Below are 19,791 nucleotides of genomic sequence, written 5' to 3'. Positions count from 1 at the left end.
CAGCAGATGGAAAATATTTTCTCTCTCTGTCTCTCCTTCTCTCTGCAAATCTGCCTTTCCAATAAAAATAAATAAATCTTAAAACAAACAAAACAAAATAAAAACCCTCTGAGACAGAAAACATGCAACTTCATGTTTTAAAAATTATTACCTTAGTGGGTAAGCATTTGGCTTAGCTAGTTGAAATACCTCCATCACCTAGGAGAGCACCTAGGCTCAACTAGCACCTGTAGCTGCTGACACCAGCCTCCTGGGAGGCAGAGACGATGGCTCAGGTAACTGGGTTCTGGCCATCAATGGGAGAAACTTCATTTCAGTTCCCATTTCCTGGCTGTGGCCTCGCTCAGCTCTGACCCTTGTGCCCATTTAGAGAGTGAACCAGCAAGCAGATAGCTTTCTCTGACTCTGCTCCCTGAAAAAATAAAATCAAATTCTTACATTCTGCTCAGACATCGAATAAACAAGCTGTGGAAGAATGTCGCCCTTCACAACTGCTTCTGCCAGGTCTTCGTTGTAGTTGGCCAGCCTCCCAAGGGCGAGTGCAGCCGTCTGTTGAATGGAGGGGACTACGTCCAGAAGGAGCGGCCGCAGCAAAGACATTACACCTGAGTTAAATCCCGAAAAGCAGGAATCAGCAAACTTTAAATTAAAAAGTAAACATGTAATTCAGCTTCTACACAGACAAGGAGATTAAGGGTAAAAATCACACCCATACACACCACCCATTAAGAACTAATAGGAGGGGCCCGGCGGCGTGGCCTAGCGGCTAAAGTCCTCGCCTTGAAAGCCCCGGGATCCCATATGGACGCTGGTTCTAATCCTGACAGCTCCACTTCCCATCCAGCTCCCTGCTTGTGGCCTGGGAAGGCAGTTGAGGACGGCCCAATGCATTGGGACACTGCACCCGCGTGGGAGACCTGGAAGAGGTTCCAGGTTCCCGCATCAGATCGGCGCGCACCGGCCCGTTGCGGCTCACTTGGGGAGTGAATCATCGGACGGAAGACCTTCCTCTCTGTCTCTCCTCCTCTGTGTATATCTGGCTGTAATAAAAATGAATAAATCTTTAAAAAAAAAAAAAAGAACTAATAGGATATTCTGATACATCTAACTGGCCAAGACACAGAATTATGAAACGCACAGTACCACATGGAAGCAACAAAGGCTTTGGAGTCCAGTCAGAGGCGTTGCCCTGAGGAAGGCTGTGGAAGGCTGTGGGGCAAGTGGCCTAGGCGGAGGTCGTGGTGGGCAGGAAGGGTTTTGTGCCCCTTTGCAAATCTTGTCTTTTGAGACCCAAGCCAGGTCCTTTCTTCTCCCTGAAGTCTTTCGCTTGGTGCTGCTGCTTTTTCCAACCGAATTTACAGTTTATTGTAGAAATTTTATCAGGATTTTATCTCAGAGTGAGGGAACTGGCAGGGCCACTTGGCTAGGGCCTCACATGCACACACACACACACAAATGTATAAATACTATTACCAAATAAATTCTTCAAGTTAAGAAAGCAAAATGTGTTATCAGCTCTCACACAGTTCATCCTAGGATTAAATACATAGTAGGAATCAAATCATTATCATTTCAACAATTGATGATTTTTGATATAAAATATTTGAGTGATTTTAAGCAAGCTAGCTTTGTTTAAACAAACTAATTATTGAGCACTTCCACACTATACAAGCATTGGGCTAAGACTTTTTCCAAAACAGTTCACTAAACTCTCATAGCAAACCTATGTGGTAGGCCCTGTTCATCTGTCTGTTGCAGATGAGGAAATTGGGGATGAAAAGAGCTAAATGATCCCGCGACTAATAAATGGTAGAGTAAGGTTAGAATTCAAACAGTCCTCCTCGTTGTTAAATAATGTAGGTATGTACTGAAAATCGAAAGGATAGGAAAAAGGAAGTCAATAGGCACATTTTGGTAATTTTATGAGGTAGTCCATCTTTTTTTATTTATGTCACCTTCCTATAAAATCTGGAAAGTCATTAGATATTCCTTCTGTTTTATTGTGCTGTGTTAGGCTAAGTTTACAGGGAAGGTGGGACCAACTCAACCCCAACAAAGCGTTCTCTGACTTTGCAAACTTAATTTACACCAGGTTATTCAAGTTGTTGTCACTACATCTTTCCTTGAAAGCATATTTGAGTGATGCATAAAAGCAAATGATGTCAGTATTGCTTTATAATGTACTATGCAGACATAGTTGAAATACAGCAAAAAGAAAACATTCGCAATAACACTTAGGAGCAGGCCAAAATTAGTCAACTTACAAACTTTTCACAAGAAATTCGTTCATGACGCAAAAATATATAAAGTGTGCTTGGAATAGTTTCCATGCTCTTCTTTTTCCTGATTGTTCTAGTATTTCCTTTCCCTTGGCCACTTCATGCATTTAGGTAAAGGCCGTGGTTCATTGTTTTTATAGATACAATTAGGAAATAAATCCAGTCAATCCATCCTGAGCTTTTCACATTGGATTATTTAAAAATTAAATATGTATGTTTAAGAATTTAAAGAGTTTCCTAGCACAGTAGCCTAGCAGCTAAAGTCCTCACCTTGTCAGGATCCCATTAGGGCGCCGGTTCTAATCCTGCCATCCCCAATTCCCATCCAGCTCCCTGCTTATAGCCTGGGAAAGCAATAGAGCACGGCCCAAAGTCTTGGGACCCTGCAGTCATGTGGGAGACCAGGAAGAGGCTCCTGGCTCCTGGCTCCTGGCTTTGGATAGGCACAGCTCTGGCCATTGCAGCCACTCGGGGAGCGAATCAGCAGACAGAAGATCTTTCTGTCTCTCCTCCTCTCTGTCTAATAAAAAAAAAATATTTCTTAAAAACGTAAAGTGTGAGTTGACTTTTCTGGGGTTATAGCACTTAATTTTAAGTATTTGTTGTAAGTTATAGTATTCAGCCAATCTATCACAGATCACTCAATATTTGAAATTTCAGTTTACAGTTTTCATGCTTTCTCTCTGACATCCCAATGAAAATAAGTAAAATATAATATACAAAATAAGCATGAATATTTGCCAACTGGACATTTGATCTATTTAAATCTTGGTAAAGATTTCTTGTTGCCCTAGTCATCCTACCATCTGCTTTTTTCTGAAAACTTCATTTATTCAAAATAAAGTGATAGAGTGAATGAAAGGAGAAAGAGATCCTATACCCGCTGGTTCACTTCCCAAATGATTGAACTGTCCAGGGAGGAGTCATATTAAGAGCCAGTCACTCCATCCAGGTCTCCCATGTGGGTGGCAGGGGTCCAAGCACTTGGGCATCTTTCCCAGATGTATTAACAGGCAGCTGAATGGGAAACAGAACAGTCCAGACTTTGATATGGGATGCTGGTGTCATGAATGGGTGCTTAACCCACTGTGCCACAACACTGCCCCCACCTTCCTTTTATTTATTAAGTTTTTAAGTTTATATTTATTTTTTTCATTGTGGTAAAACTTACATAGAATTTTTATTATTTGAACTGTACAAGTCAGAGGCATTTAGTACATTGGAGTACACACCAAAGGATCAAATGATAATTGTATATTTATCTTTTGCTGGATCCGATAACAATTATATGTTTGCATTAAAAAAATGAGAGGCAGAAAGAAAAAGAAAGGGAGAGCATCAACTCCCATGTGCTGGTTCACTGCCTCCAACATTCAGAACAGACCTGACTCTCCCCAGCCACAGGCAATAGCCAAGAAATCCATCCAGGACTTCCCATGGAAGATGTGGGTGGGAGTGGGCAGGAGCCTGATGAATTGAGACGTCACTGTAACCTTTCAGGATCCACAGTAACAGGAAGCTGCAATAAGGAGCCATAGTCAGACGTAGAATCCGGGTTCATGCACCTCTAAACTGTCACATTGCTGCTAGGCTAAACATCTGCCCTCACGTTTAACTCTTTGAGGAACTGTCAAACTGTTTTCCATTGTAGTTTTATATTCCCACCATCAAAGCACAAGTGTTCCAGCTTTTCTGCATTCTCATCAACATTTGCTTTTGGTTTGGCTTCTTCGAAGCCATCCTAATGACACTAAGTGGTGTCTCGTGATGGTTTTCATTTGCATTCCCCTAACGACTGGTGAGTATTGAGTCTCTTATCATGTGCTTATCGGTCATTTTTCTTCCTTGAAGTAACTTATTCAAGTCTTTTGCTCATTGTTGAACTGGGCTGTTTTGCTGTTGCTGCTGAGCTGTACAAGCTCACGTTCTGATTACGCACCTCTTCCTCACCTTTTGCCTTACAAATTTTTTCTCTTGCTCCGAGGGCTGTATTTACACTCTCTCGGTAGTGTCCTTTGAAGCTCTCCTTTGCGTTTTATTCCTAAAATGATTTCTACCACTTATTTTTTTTTCCAATTCCATTCAAATGTATAAATTAGTAAAATTCAGATATTATTTCAAAGTTTACAAAACTTAAAAAAATTAAAATCCCAGCATTATGTTTGATTTTCAGCTGAAGTAAACTTTAGCTATGAAACTCCTGTTCATTCATGCTTTTGGAAGAAGTGATTTTTTTTCATCCAGTTAACCAATTACACTGCCAAGGATTCACCGGTGAACTCTCAGTGTTTCTGTCTGACAGAAGCATTCTGTTTGGGATCCATGGAGAGCATCATGGAAACCTCCTGCTTTAGAAGGATATATGTCTCCCTGTGTCCCGAGGCAACAGAGTGAGGTAGTTCAGAGCATGCACCTAGAGGGAGAGGCATTGGGTTGTACTCTGGGCTCTGCCACTGCCTACCTCTGGGACCTCCGCAAGGACACTTAGCGTCTTGGTGATTGATTTCCTCAATTGCAAAAAAAAAAAAAAAAAAAAGTGAAAAATACTAGGGCCAGGCCTAAAATGAAAAGTTAAAATTTCTAATATGCTAGGAAGATTACCTGGGGTAAAATAAATACCGTTGGTTCTTATAAAACTGAAGCACTCATCAGTTTCCCAAGTTGAGTGTATTTTTACCTTATTATTTGTAAATGTCCCATTAATAAATACCTTTTATTGTAATTACGAGGTGTTTCAGGTTTCACAGTCCCATAGACAGAGTCCTTTTTTAAGCCATATATTGTAGAACTGGTATAGAATGAATAATTCATTCATGAAATCACTAATAAGAATCTACGAAGTGTTGAAACTGAAAATGTTCTTGATCTTAAGCAATTCATAAAGGAGTGTAAAAGATAATACCAACACACAATGTATGCAAGTGTACACATAGAGCATCTCTGCAAATACATAACAGGCTTTGAGGAACACTGAGGTGACCAGGCAGAAGTAACATCCAACGTCAGAGGGCTGTCAGGCTGAGTGCTGGCTGAAACCAATCGGAGCAAGTGGAGAGGGAAAGGACTGGGGAATATTCCAGTCAGAATGAATTTATGTGCAGAAGTAGAAAACATCTGACATGCCAATAAAACTGAGTTGGCAGCGTGGCTACACTGTATGTGAGGAGGTAAGAGGCTGGGAAATGAGACAGAGATCCATGGAGACATCTCTGAGGTGTCAAGAAAATGACTGAAATATTTAGAACTTTGCCTAAGCATTAATGTCAGTGCAAGGAGAGGATCAAACCTGCTGTGTGTAAGAAAGGCGCACTCTGGGTACAGTGGGCAGAAAGGGTGGCAGGGGGACAAGGGTGGAGGTGGGATTACCATATAGGAGGTTAACAGGAACCGAACAGGTTTGAAGAGAGCCTGGGGAGTGGTACCAACCAAAGGAAAGCAGAGAAGTGAATGGCCAAGGAGAGGTTTAGAAGACAAATTGATCATTATGAAGAGGGAGGAATCAGAAATGCTGCCATGTTACTGGTTGGACAAAAGAAGCCTGTTGGGCCCGGCGGCGTGGTCTAGCGGCTAAAGTCCTCGCCTTGAAAGCCCCGGGATCCCATATGGGCGCCGGTTCTAATCCCGGCAGCTCCACTTCCCATCCAGCTCCCTGCTTGTGGCCTGGGAAAGCAGTTGAGGACGGCCCAATGCTTTGGGACACTGCACCCGCGTGGGAGACCCGGAAGAGGTTCCAGGTTCCCGGCATCGGATCGGCGCGCATCGGCCCGTTGCGGCTCACTTGGGGAGTGAATCATCGGACGGAAGATCTTCCTCTCTGTCTCTCCTCCTCTGTGTATATCTGGCTGTAATAAAAAAATGAATAAATCTTTAAAAAAAAAAAAAAAAAAGAAGCCTGTTGCAGACTATTGAAGAGACCTCAATAGATTCATACTGGCCTGAAAAATAAAGTATGAGGATTGGTGTGACAAGAAATAACGCCAGAAAGGTCATCTGTGGGCCAGATTAGATTATCTATGGCTCACATTAAATCCTGGAATATTGTTCCAAGTGGGATGGGATGCTGCTAGGAAGCTTTGGATGTTTGCCACACTCACTCCCAGGGAGGTGAATACATTAAAGAGTGAATAGTTCCCAGGTCTGCCATGTATGGCTATGCTGGTTGTGCACTGCACACATCAAGGGTATGCTTCTCCTGTGCGTCAGGTGGCAAGCTGCTCCCCTGAAGCTGTGCACCATGGCAGCGATCCTTGACAGCACACTATGTGGTTCTTGAGTTTGTTTTACATGAATAACTTCTTGTAGCCTCAGTGAAGTACATAAACATCTCTGGAACACAGCTTGCATTAAAAAAACAAAAGCAAAAGCAAAAAAGTTCTTTTCCACATCTCAAATGACGTAGCACAGTCTGACTATACAGCTACTCCTTATTTAAACACATGTTGTTTTTTGCCCTTGAAATGGTCATCCACTTTAATATTACTTGCAGTATTATTTGTTCCTCTACTACAGTCTGTTTATAATCACAATTATCAACCTTACTTGCAGAGAATTTTACATTTTTATTCCTATAATGATTCCTTCATTTATATGACTGTTTTTACTGCAGAAAGTTTCACAACACATGTGAACTGCATATAACTTGCTCTCACTTCCTTTGTTGGTCATATTTTACTTGAAAATATCTGTGCTCCTCTCTTGCCTTTTTTAGAACAAGAATTTTCAAGTCATGATTGGTTTCTTTGATTATATACCTCTGGCCACAACTATTACATTTGATTTTGGTATGGCATATCCTGTTTGCCTTGTTTTCTGTGAAATATTGCTTTTCACTGCCATAATCATAAAGTCAATTATGTCAAAATGCTGGGTGATCAGTTTCTATCAGGGTGAGTTAAGAACTAACTTAAGGCAGCCTGCAACTTCACTAGAAAGCAAGGGACCACATCACAGATTTGCTTATTTCCTTAACAAATGCTTATCTGGCATATTTGCCACATGCCAAGCACTCTGCTAAGAAATGCACGGATACTAACCCACTTAATCCTCACTCAATCCTCTGAAGTAGGATTTACTATCTATAGCTTCAGGGTTGACCTCTCCCATTTCTCTTCTTCGCTGTCAATCACACCCCATCAACCAATGAAAACTGGCCTACGTGTGTGGGATCAATCCAAAGGCTAGAATCCACTGAATTCCTATTATTCTAACAGGAAAACTATCACAATTGTCTTCCATGATCGCTGTATTAAAAGAATGCTTGTTTTTTTTTTCCCATACAGTTGACCCTTGACAAGATCACGGCCACTACTGTCTGTGAGATCGTAAACAGAGTGGAAATACAGATCAAAACATTAATGGCAAGTTCAATTTATCTTACACTCCAGAGTAAATGATGGGAATGAATAAACATGAGGTAAGCTTTTAATAGCATTTGCATATGATCATACAAGTTCTGCATATCCAGACCTTTGTCTCCAGGACAGATTTCTCCTTGTCTCCAGCTTGCTACATTCAACCTGCTTATCACAGGGATATCTCCAACACGCTTGCATCTCAACTTTGTAAGAGTGAAATGCCTTTTGTAGCCCTGTTAACAATTCCATGTGCCTGCGAGATGAGAAGCCATAGGGTCAGCTCGCTTCCACCTCTAACCTGCCACGTCTCCTAAGGAACTAGGTTCTGCAGACTTTACCTACCCAATGTCTCTTCTCCAACATAACTGCTGAAATAAAAAGGAACATACAGTCTTGGCGACCAAGTTGTGACCTCTTCTATCCTATTCTCCACACTACTGTTAATATCATCTTTTTGAATGGACCCAATCACTGCCCTAATTAAAACCCTCAGGGATGCTGCACCAGTTACAGGAGAAACCTAAGCTCCACATGAAACCCTCTGTGATTCAGCCTGCTTTCTTCTCCAGCCACAGCCGACTTGCCCTCTCCCTCGCCCTTCTGTTACTCCTAGGTCCAGCCACACCTACACACTGGTTCTTTCTGTCTACACCACCTTTTGTTGTTCCCTCCACCTGAGTGCAGTTCCATGCCACTAAGCCCTGAGAAAGGCAGCTCGGACAGCATCAACTCCTCCCAGATGTTTTCATTGACCACTGCCCCTCCTTCCAAAAGCCTGAGTTAGGTGCCCTTCAAATAAAGGCTATTTACATTTCTCCCCAGTAGCAAATAAACTCCCTGAGGGCAGGCATCAGGCAGTTATTTTCAAATAATCAGCCTTGAAGCATTCATCCAGTGCTTGGATACTCAACAAACATTCCTTAAATGTTGAAAGAGTTAATGTGAACATTGATGTGGTTTTTCTCTCCTTTCAGGTAAATTAGTTAAATTAAAGCAAAATGGAAGACATTATGTTGAGAGGTACTTTTTGAAATAGGAAATCAGATATCTGTGAGTCACTGGTAACCCTGAATTCACAAATCTCTAATAAACTCAGACAAGTCATAAGTCAAATTGTCCCCTCACACTTCCCCTAAGTCAGACACCCACTCATGTCCTGTTAACTAGAAGTTACTGAGGATCAGCAGAGGTAAGCACTTGGTAGCTCCCTTGTGTCTGCCCTGGAGGATCACAACATTCCCACTGGGATAAAAGGAAGTGTGCAGAGGAATCTCCCCAAAGTGACAATGAAGCAGGGCACACACAGAGAACATCACATCCAGGCCAGCAGCCACGGCTGAACCAGCCAAGTGCATTGAAGCTATCCAGAAACTCACGGACAGGCACCTGCGCAACAGGAGCAGACATGCTCCCAGGTGAGCCACAGTTCCTGGAGAACGGGAGCGTGCTGAGACTTACCTGTGTGTGTGTGTGGTGCCGCTGTGGAGTGAGGCTGCCAAGCAGTACCTTGGGTGACACATACGGCTGCAGTGCTGTTTCCTCCCCATTTCAGACAGAACAGCCTGCCTGCCGGCGTCAACAGCCCAGCCGTGCACAGCCCCCACGGCCATTCCTTGGTTTCCTAGTTGGATACTAATGCTGGCCATGCTGCTGCATTTGATAAAACTCCAGTGTCACACGGCTATCCTCTGAAACTGAGTCTACAACTCCTAACTCCTTTGGAATGAATAAAAGCTGGACCTGGCACAGTAGCTTAGTGGCTAAAGTTCTTGCCTTACATGCACTGGGATCCCATATGAGTGCCAGTTCATATCCAGGCTGCTCCACTTCTGATTCCAGCTCCCTGTGTGTGGCCTGGGAAAGCAGAGGACAGCCCAAAACCTTGTGACCCTGCACCAGTGTGGGAGACCCAGAAGAAGCTCCTGGCTTCAGATTGTCTCAGCTCTGGCCTTTGCAGCCACTTAAGGAATGAACCAGTGGATGGAAGGTCTTTCTGTCTCTCCTCCTCTCTGTAACTTTGCCTTTCCAATAAAAAAAAAAAAAATTAAAAAAGAGAATGAATAAAAGCTGACATTACTTTTAGACTGACATTGAATTTTGTTCCTTTATCTTCCCACTAAAACAGACAGCTGCTCCTCCCCAAAATCAGGCCTCTTTTCCCTGGCCTCTTTCAGGTCAACCAGCTGTTTCTTCACCAGTCACTGGCTGCCAGAAACTCACTGATGGGCACAATGAATGCAAACTTGGTACTTAGCATCAGAAGTAAATGGCAGCCGATGTTCCTGGTGACCAGTGGAAGAGCTATGTTGTCCAAAACTGTGGTGGGAAGCAAAAGCAAGGGCTCCCAGTGCAGCAAGGGGGCTTACCCACAGCATACATCCACCTCCTGCCGACAGGGGACATTCCTGTTACAACTACAGAAAGAATGGGGAAAAAAAATAAGCAAATCTTTAAAAAATTAAAAAAAAAAACCAGTAAATCAATAAGACCAGGTTTCAAAAGGCAAAAAATAATAAACTGTTCACTTACCCACAATCATTCCACATAGGCATAATTTCAATTTAGTTTGAAAGTTGAGAGACACATTTATTTTTATTGGAAAGTCAAATATACAGAGAGGAGGAGAGACAGAGAGGAAGATCTTCCATCTGATGATTCACTCCCCAAGTGAGCGCAACAGCCGGTGCTGCGGCAACCTGAAGCCCGCTTCTTCTGGGTCTCCCACACTTGTGCAATGTCCCAAAGCTGTGGGCCTTGACTGCTTTCCCAGGCCACAAGCAGGGAGCTGGGAGGGAAGTGGAGCAGCCAGGACATGCACCAGCGCGTATATGGGATTCTGGGCCTGCAAGGTGAGGATTTAACCACTAGGCTATTGCGCCAGGCTCAGTCCTTTTTCTGTTATGCTTTCTCTTTCATCATGTACCTATCACATCCATCTGGCTGCAGAAGATTAGAATAGCTAGAAATGGGCAGCTAGACCAGAACTAGCAGCAGAGTATGGCTTGAGGCTTTGAGCCCCTGCACCACATGGGAGACGTGCCCAGCTCTGGCTGTTTGTGGCCACTTGAGGAGGGAGCCACTGGATGGGAGATCTCTTTGACTGTACCTCCCTCTCTCTCTGTAACTGACTTGCAAGTGCTTTGAAAGAACCCTTTGTTCGAAAAGACTTTCCTTGGGAGTCAGAGCAAGTCTAATGGCCCACCCTTAAGCCCTAAATATTACTCCCACTCTCTCAAGCCACATCAGTAATCTTTAAAAATGTGTTTATTTTTACTTGAAAGGCAGATTTTACAGAGAGAGAGGTATTCTATCCACTGGTAGACACTCAAAATGGCCACAACAACCAGAGCTGGGCCAGTCCACACCAGGAGCCAAATCTCCCACATGGGTGCAGGAGCCCAAGGACTTGAATCATCCTCCCCTGCTTTCCCAGACCATAAGAAGGGAGCTGAATCAGAAGTGCAGACATGGGAACTTGAACTGGTATCCGTTCAGGATGCTGGCACCACGGGCAGAGGCTTTGCTTATTTCACTACATCACTGCCCCCAGACTACCAGCAACTTCCCAGTTAGGATTAGTCCTCACTCAAACTGCCATGATGACCCTCAAGAACACCTCAACAACCTGTTACACAATTATTGGACATCTCATAATTGTTGGTGCTGTGGCATATCAGGTTAAAGTAACATTTTGGACAACAGAATCCCATACTGGATAACTAGTTTGAGTGTTTTTGATCTGGCTTCCTGCTACTGTACCTATGAAGGCAACAGAAGATGGCCCAAGTGCTTGGGCCCCTGCCACTTATGCAGGAGATCCAGATGGAATTCTAGGCTTTTGCCTGGAGTAACCCCAGGCATTGTGGCTGTTTGGGGAGGGAACCAGCAGATGGAAGACTCTCTCTTTACCCTTCTGTGCCTGTCACAGTGCACTGAAAGAAAGGAAGGAAGGAAGGAAAAGAAAGAAGAAAGAAAGAAAGAGAAAAGAAAGAAAAGGAAAGAAAGAAAAGGAAAGAAAGAAGAAACAAGGAAAAGAAAAGAGAAGAGAAGAGAAAGAACAAGCTATTTTTATGAGTTCTTTGTTTTATTGGACAGGCAGACACACAGAAAGAAAGATCTGTCTGCTAATTCACTCCCCAAGTGGCTGCAATAGCCAGAGCTGATCCAATCCAAAGCCAGGAGCCAAGAGCTTCTTCTGGGTCTCCCACTCGGGTGTAGGGTCCCAAGGCTTTGGGCTGTCCTCCTGCGCCCATATGGGATCCTGTCACATGCAAGGTGAGGACTTCAGCCACTAGGCTACTGTACTGGGCCCCCAAATCAGCTATTTTTAAGAAACCTAAACATACAGCTTGTTTCAACAGTTAACATCAAGATTTATTAAGAACTCCTGGGGCCCAGTGTGGTGGCCTAGCAGCTGAAGTCCTCACTTTGAACACACTGGGATCCCATATGGGCGCCAGTTCTAATCCTGGTGGCCCCGCTTCCCATCCAGCTCCCTGCTTGTGGCCTAGGAAAGCAGTTGAAGATGGCCCAGTGCCTTGGGACCCTGTACCCATGTGCGAGACCTAAAAGAAGCTCCTGGCTTCTGGCTTCAGATTGGCTCAGCTCTGGCCATTGGGTCACTTGGGGAGTGAATCATCGAACGGAAGATCTTCCTCTCTGTCTCTCCTCCTCTCTGTATATCTGACTTGGCAATAAAAATAAATAAATCTTAAAAAAAAAAAAAAGAACTCCTGGAATCATCTAGAAATACTTTACTAATTCCTATAGGGTAAAGTTAAAACAAAAACAAAACACAAGATAAAACAGAAATTAAGAAGCAGGTTTTGTTCCAGTTCAGCCACTAACTCGCTTTGTAATGAGGACAATTATCCAAGCTTCCTTGGGTTTAAGAAAGGTCTAAGCTGTTAGGTTCTGATTTTTAAACAGGTTTGCACGTACATCGCATCTTTGTGGTTACAGCAGGTAAAGCCATCACCTTTAATACTGGCATCCCACACAGACACCCAATCATATACTGCTCTACTTCCTATTCAGATCTCTAATGACCTAAGAAAAGTAGCAGAGGAAGGTGCAACTGTTTGGACTCCTGGACCAATGTGGGAGACCCAGATGCAACTCCTGACTCTTGGCTTTAGCTTGGCCTGTCCATGGCTATTATAGCTATCTGGGAAGTGAACCAGTGAATGGAAGATTTCTCTCTTTCTCTGTCTCTCTGTCTCTCTGTGACTTTCAAATAAATAAATAAATCTTTTTAAAAATGTACACTTGGAAAAGCAATTTGCTTTTTGTTTTCGTTAAACATCTTGAACTCCTATTCTTTGCTAAATATTGTGGTAGGCATGGAATCTAAAGCTCGAGGGGGGAAAACAAACTAAATAATTACAGCTGCGGTAAGAAAGAGACATTACAGGAACAATGGCAGCATAAATCACGCCGCTGCATTTACTGCGAGGGATCCAGGGACTGGCACTCACAATACCCACATTTACTTATGTGGTTAGTTTATCAGAATGCAACCTGGGTTTGAGACCCTGCTCCATTTTTTATTTCACCTTCCTGCTATTATACACACCCAGGAAGGCTGAAAGGCGGCTCAAGTGGTTTGGTCCTGGCTGTCCACGAGGGAAACTTGCACTGGGTTCCTGACTCCTGAAGCTGGTCTATCTTCAGCCATTGGGGGTCACTGGGAGACTGAGCCAGCGCACAAAAAACTGTTCTCTCTGCCTCCCTCCTTGCTTCTCAGATGAATAAATGGGAATGAATGGAAATCACTCGGGCAAAGAACTAGAGGAAAAACTTCCAGGCAGAAGAGGAAAGGCCCTGAAATAGCATTCTACTGTAAAATGGAATTAAGGTATAACAAAGCAATTTTTCTAAAACTTTGGGGGCAAAAATCAAAGATTTCATCTATGAGAGTAAAATTTAACCCGCAGGGACCAGTGTTGTGGCACAGAGAGCAAAGCTGTCACCTGCAATGCCAGATTCCTGCATGGGTGCCAATTTGAGTCCCGGCTGTACCACTTCAGATGCCCCTCCCTGTTAACTAGCATGAGAAAGCAGTGGAGAATTACCCATGTGGGGGGCCAGGAAGAAGCTCCTGATTCCTGGCTTCAGACCAGCCCAGATCCAGCCCTGGCATGCATTCGATGAGTAAAGCAGTATCTCTCTCTGTCTCTGTCTGTCTCTCCCTCTCTTTCTGTAATTCTGCCCTCCAAATAAATAAATAAATCTTTAAAAAATGTTTAACCTACAAAAGTTGCCATTTTGAAGCTCGACTTTTATAGGTTCATCCATAACTTGAATTTTTTAATTATCTATTTTTTCTAAAATCCAACAGATCTTAGCCCTTGCTCTGTTTTTTTTTTCTCTCCAAGATTTATTTATTTATTTAAAAGGCAGAGTCAGAGGAGAGAAGTAAAGGAAGAGAAAGATGGAGAAAGAAATTTTTCATCCATTAGGTTCATTCACCAATGACCACAACTGCTGGGACTGGACCAGGCCAAGGCCCAAAGCCAGAAATGCCACACTGGTCTCTCCCACAGGTGACGGGTTCAAGTACCAGCTTCCGTTGCACAGGTTCACAAGCAGGGAGCTGGGCTGGAAGTGGAGCAGCTGGAACTTGAACTGCTCGGATGGGATGCTGCGCTACCACACAATGCTAGCCCCAACAAATAAGTCTTTAAAAAAAATCCATGTAGACAGAGTTGGGAACATAGAAAATTCTGAACACTCTCGCTCTTAGGACATACTGTCAGGTGCATACAAGTTCAGAATTGCTATAACCCCCAGCATCTTTTTCCTTTAAACATATGTAATAAATCTCTATATCATTATCTTTTTTAAAAAGTCAATGTTTTAGTAAATTGTCCTCTACAATGATAACTATAAGTTCTTTTATATCAACAAAATATGTTCAAACTTAAATAGCATGATTGTTTAATTTTTTGAAGTCACTTTGATGATTTTCCTTTGTTTCAATACCCATTGAGGCTGCAAGTTTTTAAGAGAATCACAGTACAAAGTCTTTTATCAAGAGAATTTTACATACACAATAGTTTTAAACACACTATAAATGCTTACTAAGAACTCTTTTTATAGCATACCAGAGTCTTAGTTTATCTGAAGACTTTCACTATGCTCCAGAGAAGAAATTTAAAATAATTTTATGTCAACAACATATATTGCTTGTTTTCATGAATTCTGAATCCACTCAGTTGCGTTAAAATGCAAATAAGCTTTCTGCAATGCACATTTAAAGCATGATGTAATGTTCTTTATTACTATTCTTCTGAAAATGTGCCTAACTACTGACTTGCTATGTCTTACTAGTTTATTACATGTTATATGTAAAGCATTACAGAATATTTTTAAGCTTTACCTCAGTTGTATAAACAGCAGGCTTATAAGAAGGTTTTTTTTTTTTTTAACTAAGCAGTTTAAAAATAGTTTTCTGAGTTTTGTTGCTTATTTCAGAAGACCTAAACACACCTAAGGGTGGCATGGTATTTCAATATGCCATAAAATGTGTCTTAATTTTTAAAACTAAACAATCAGCTCCAATTTCTGAAAATGTATACTTGATAAGCTACAGTGTATTATCTTCATGATTATAATCATGTGCTACTGATTATTAAGGGAGAGGAGGATTCAAAATTAATTTTTAAATAGCTGCAAGATGTAATGGTTCAAATATACATGCTTTGAGGGATCACAAAAAGATTTAATAAACAATTTTTAGTGTTTTTATGCATGTTCTTTTGATTTAGAAGGAATAAAATCTCAATTTCTTTAAAAAAACAAAATCTTCAAGGTTATAAACGTTTTGTACAAAGTTACATTTCATAGCAACTTTGATTAGAAATCAAACATTCTTTTCCAAACACTCTGAACGGAAATCTTACAACACTTCATTGTAATTACACTTGAAATGAGTTTGAACATATTTAATAAGACAAGCCATCTAATTAGCACATCAAAGACACAATAAGTAAGATCAGAAATTTTAAGTGAGAAAAATCTATTGACAACCTTCATCTTTAAAATTCTTTTCATATAGATGAACTCAATGATTCTTAGAGAATTACTGGTTTGATCAGGACATCATGATATATTTCATGTTATCTTGATCTGTGATATGTATTTACATATACTATATATAGTGAAAGGGAAGAAAACATTGAAAATCTTCCCATTTATACAGGCAATATACCCAAGTTGGGAATGCAATGCTTTGCAATGTCATACCAAAATGAAGACACTTATTGAAAAAAATTTAAGTCATGGTAATTTTTTCAAAAGGACAAGCCATTTGCATGGTTAAGTTATTGACTATTGTAAAGAAAAGTCTTCATTAAAAATTACATATTTCTTGTTAATTAAAAGAAAAATAGTGTAATACTCGTTTATGGATGCCGTATTTTAAATTACTAAAGAAATGCTTAAATTTAACCTAGATAATCTGAAATACATTCCCTGTTCCTCAGGGGGGAAAAAAAAATCTTAGCATGCCATTAAGACATTGGAGTGCAGATAGTTCTGAAACATTAAGTTGTATTCCTTTTGGGTTTCATTCCTTCCTAAGCAAGAATGTAAATGTAAGAGCTCATAGTAAGTCATGGCTGAAAAACTGCAATAATCACTTCACCGTAAGTTCCATTCTATAGTCTACACTGCACTCTCATGAAAGAGGCAAACTGCCCCTATTATGCTAAAAAGTGGTACTCCTATACTTCAATCTTTCCTTATAAAATGTTTAAATAATATCAATTATTTGACCATTTAAAACAGTAAGTTTGAATTTGTCTTTACAAATATTGACCAGAAAGCAAATGTTCCTTTGTACTGACAAGGTCATTGAGTAGGTCTGGGGATGTGAGGAGTGGACTCAAACTATTACAGCATTTAAAAATGTAATGTGCTCTAATAATCTAATCTGTATATTTGAAACACTATGAGCACAGTATAATTCTGGGCACTTTCAGTCTGAATGCAAGCATACGAGAGAGAGAGAGAGAGAGAGAGAGAGAGAGAGGGAGAGAGAGAGAAAGACAGAATTCATCCACAGGAAAGAACTACAAAACAAAATGATCGCTTTGGAGATGGACAAAATTTTGAGAAATGCAGAATAGGGCAGAAAGGGCAGGTGGGTGTGGTGCACCAGGGAGCCTTGCGATGATCAAAGTGTGCTGCCTCTTGACTGCGGAGTGTTGGACCAAACAAAGGACCACAAGTCAGACCAGGAGAACCTGGATAAGTTCCACAAGTCTTTATCAACGTCAGCAGCCCAGCTAAGGTATGATCTGCCAGTTTGGCAAGCTACTATCACTGGGGAAACTGAGTGCTGGGGTTGGGGGAGTCCCTTGATATCATCTGTTACAACTGCTTGTCAATCTGCAATTATCTGCAACTGGAGGCTAGAAAGTTCTAGAGGTTATAAAATGCACCTTCTCTGTTCTAAATACTCCCCAACACACACACACACACACACACACACACACACACACACACACACACACACACACACACACAGCAGTCAAAACACATGCGGAGTAAACACCAAAACCCCAGCGACAAGGGAAATCACAGATGTAATTCCCCTTAAAAAAAAAAAAAGCATTCTCTACAAATATCCTTGTTCTGTCATTATTCTTTATTTCTCTGTTGATTCAGATTAGTTTTAATCCTCACACCCTATAAACAACATGTCTCACGAATAGCAGTAATACAATGTAGTAATAAAATGCCACCTTACAGTTCAGATGGTGGCAGAATCATCCTTAGTCACACAGAGGGAGGACCATGATTTTTCTCTGTCCGTTTATGTTCATAGATGATAAGACCCCTCTCTCCTTCCATCCCACTGCCTTCTCCTTGAGCTCGGACTTAGAGACTGCGGTGATAGATATCATAAGGATTTAGGCAAAGGCAGGCGTTTAGCCACTTTAAATCTCTTGGAAAAGGTTCAAGCATATTCCCCTTTCATTAATGTGAATTGAGAAATAATGTGCAAACCACTCTGGAATTCCTTTGCTGTGAAGAATTCGAAGGTGATCAAAGGCACGGTGAGGTGCACTGGCACCCGGATAAAATGTGTCTGATTAGGGTAGATTTCATTTATGTAAAATGACTTCCAGGCAATTCGTAAGGCCTTGACTTTCAACCTGGCACTTGCCAGACTTCAATGAAGATGGAAATTAGAACTCTGGGCCCCTCTCACCAGTCTGGAAGTTTCATCTCAAGGATCCTCTCAGGAGAAGGGGCGCTTCTACAAGCCTTTGTGGGTTGAGGGCGTAGTAAGCTTAGGGACGCGTTCCTTGCGACCCCATCCCGGTGCTCCCGCAAAAGTTCAGCCAGAAGCTGGGATGAGGTGGGGAGCTGAGGCACTGGGAAGGCGAGGCCAGAAGCGCTGGGCGAGGAGAGGCTGAGGATAGCCCGAGAGGGTACAAGGCAGAACTGAAGGAACAGGGTTGCCCAGGGTATGAGCAGCGGGCTGAGGAGGCAGGAGCACGGCGCCCACGGGGTCGGGAGTCAGCTCACCCGCGTTCTGCAGGATCTCGATGTTTTGGGGTCTGTTGGCCAGCTCCGCGACCATCTGCACGAACTGGGCGCGGGCTTTCTGGTACTGCTCGAACACTGCGGAGGAGTCAGAGTCGGTGGAGCTGCCCCGTGGCCCGCCACCTGCCCGCTGGGGCGCCCCGCGCGCTCCCCGGCCCTACCTTGAAACACCTGCCTCTGGCTCATGGTGCTTGCCGCTGCTCCTGGCTCCTCTGCGCCCAGGTAACCCGTGAATCCGCGACGGGACTGCCGCAGCCACCACCGTGCCGCCGACGGGATCCGTTTCTGTGTACAAGCGTCACCCGCGCAACCGACGGGCTCGGAACGCGGCCGTCTCGCGGCGACGGCCAGTCCCCGGCCTGACGTCACGGCCGCCGGGCCCCGGCGCCCGCGCAGGGCGGCGAGAACGCGGCCAGCCCCGGGGGAACTCCGCCGGCAGGGGCAGTCCCGGCGAGCGCCCATCCCGCCTGACTGCTGCGGGGATGGTGCACCTGCCAGAGCCGCTGCAGGGCCGGCGGGGCGGGTAGTTTGGGCGTCGGTAAGGGCTGCCATGTTTTGTACAAACCGACCCCAACCTGCCTGGCTTCTAGCCTTTGGGCCCGACAAGGACCGGCACCGGGAGAGCCCCGCCGCACCCGAAGGGAGCGTGGGTGGAGGGTGAGCAGCGAGAAAAGCAAATTGCAAGGCCGACCGGGCTTCGATGGTCAAGAGACGCTTCCCACTTGATAGTGTCATCTCATGGGTACAGGACTGCCAGCGTGGCACTTGCAGTTTCAGGATTCCCGGCGCATACACAGGAAACAGAGCAAGACACGGCTAGATGTATATGTATATGTGCTCTGCGTTCCGCGGCTTTTCCCTGAGTACTGCTGATTGGCTGTTTCCTTGCTTTCATGTTGATTTCAAAACATAATTTTGTATGGTCTTGGAGTTTAGGCTTCATTTTTTGTGTGGCTGAATGACATTTGCAAAAGAGAGAATCTTAACCTGGGGAGCCAGGTGCCCCTAGCTTACATAACTTAACTCAGGTTTTGTTAACAAAATAGGAATCCTTTGTCACTGGTTCCTAGCTCCTCTTTGTAAACCATTACCAAATGTTCAGTGTGGACCTCAGTGTCACCAGAAACCAGTTTCACCAGCAGTAGGAGGGGTACCTAGTCACCGCTGGGACTTGAACAGTGCCAGCAGAGCCAACTTCTAGGTATCTCTCCTCCAAGAGCAAAGAGCTTGCAAACTTATTTGAAGTGAGCTCTCTGTGAATCTTTTGAGCTCTCACCTTGACCCTCAGCTGAAGTCTGTTGAAGACCCTATCCTTTGTGGATCTCCTGATAGTTGGGGAAGAAGCCAACCATCAGAGAGAAAAGTGGGTGCATTGAGGCAGGTTCCTGATACTCCCACAGCAAGTCCTTGTCCTTAACTTCTATAGGTCAGAAGCCAGTTAAAGCCCCAATCTTTCTATTGAACTTTAAACCCAAGGTTCACAGTGTTCCCCACATTTCCCTAAGGGAACAGCTCCTTTGAAGTGCCTGTGTGTTCCTATTTAGGGAGATAGGGGAAGAAGGATTGAGAAAATAATTAAGATTACCAGTAAACCAAGGTTA

The 19,791-nt window shown here is 43.2% G+C and overlaps 1 protein-coding gene across 2 annotated transcripts in view; it reads right to left on the bottom strand.

The window, feature by feature from the left end:
- Window positions 1-18,509, bottom strand: part of SPAG6 (sperm associated antigen 6) — a 59,048-nt gene extending 40,539 nt beyond the window's left edge. For both annotated transcript variants that reach the window (XM_004578878.3, XM_058669321.1), the window contains exons 1-3: window positions 18,352-18,509; window positions 18,173-18,268; window positions 439-605 (exon numbers count right to left, since the gene is read on the bottom strand). In XM_004578878.3, the coding sequence (XP_004578935.1) occupies window positions 439-605; window positions 18,173-18,268; window positions 18,352-18,376 (288 nt within the window). In that variant the 5' untranslated portion in view covers window positions 18,377-18,509. The remainder of the gene's footprint in view (window positions 1-438; window positions 606-18,172; window positions 18,269-18,351) is intronic.
- Window positions 18,510-19,791: the final 1,282 nt, after the last annotated feature.

The sequence above is a fragment of the Ochotona princeps genome, chromosome 10, assembly GCF_030435755.1.
Source record: "Ochotona princeps isolate mOchPri1 chromosome 10, mOchPri1.hap1, whole genome shotgun sequence".
Lineage (NCBI taxonomy): Eukaryota > Metazoa > Chordata > Mammalia > Lagomorpha > Ochotonidae > Ochotona > Ochotona princeps.
Note: the sequence above shows the minus strand (reverse complement) of the source record. Positions and strands in the feature narration are given on the sequence as shown.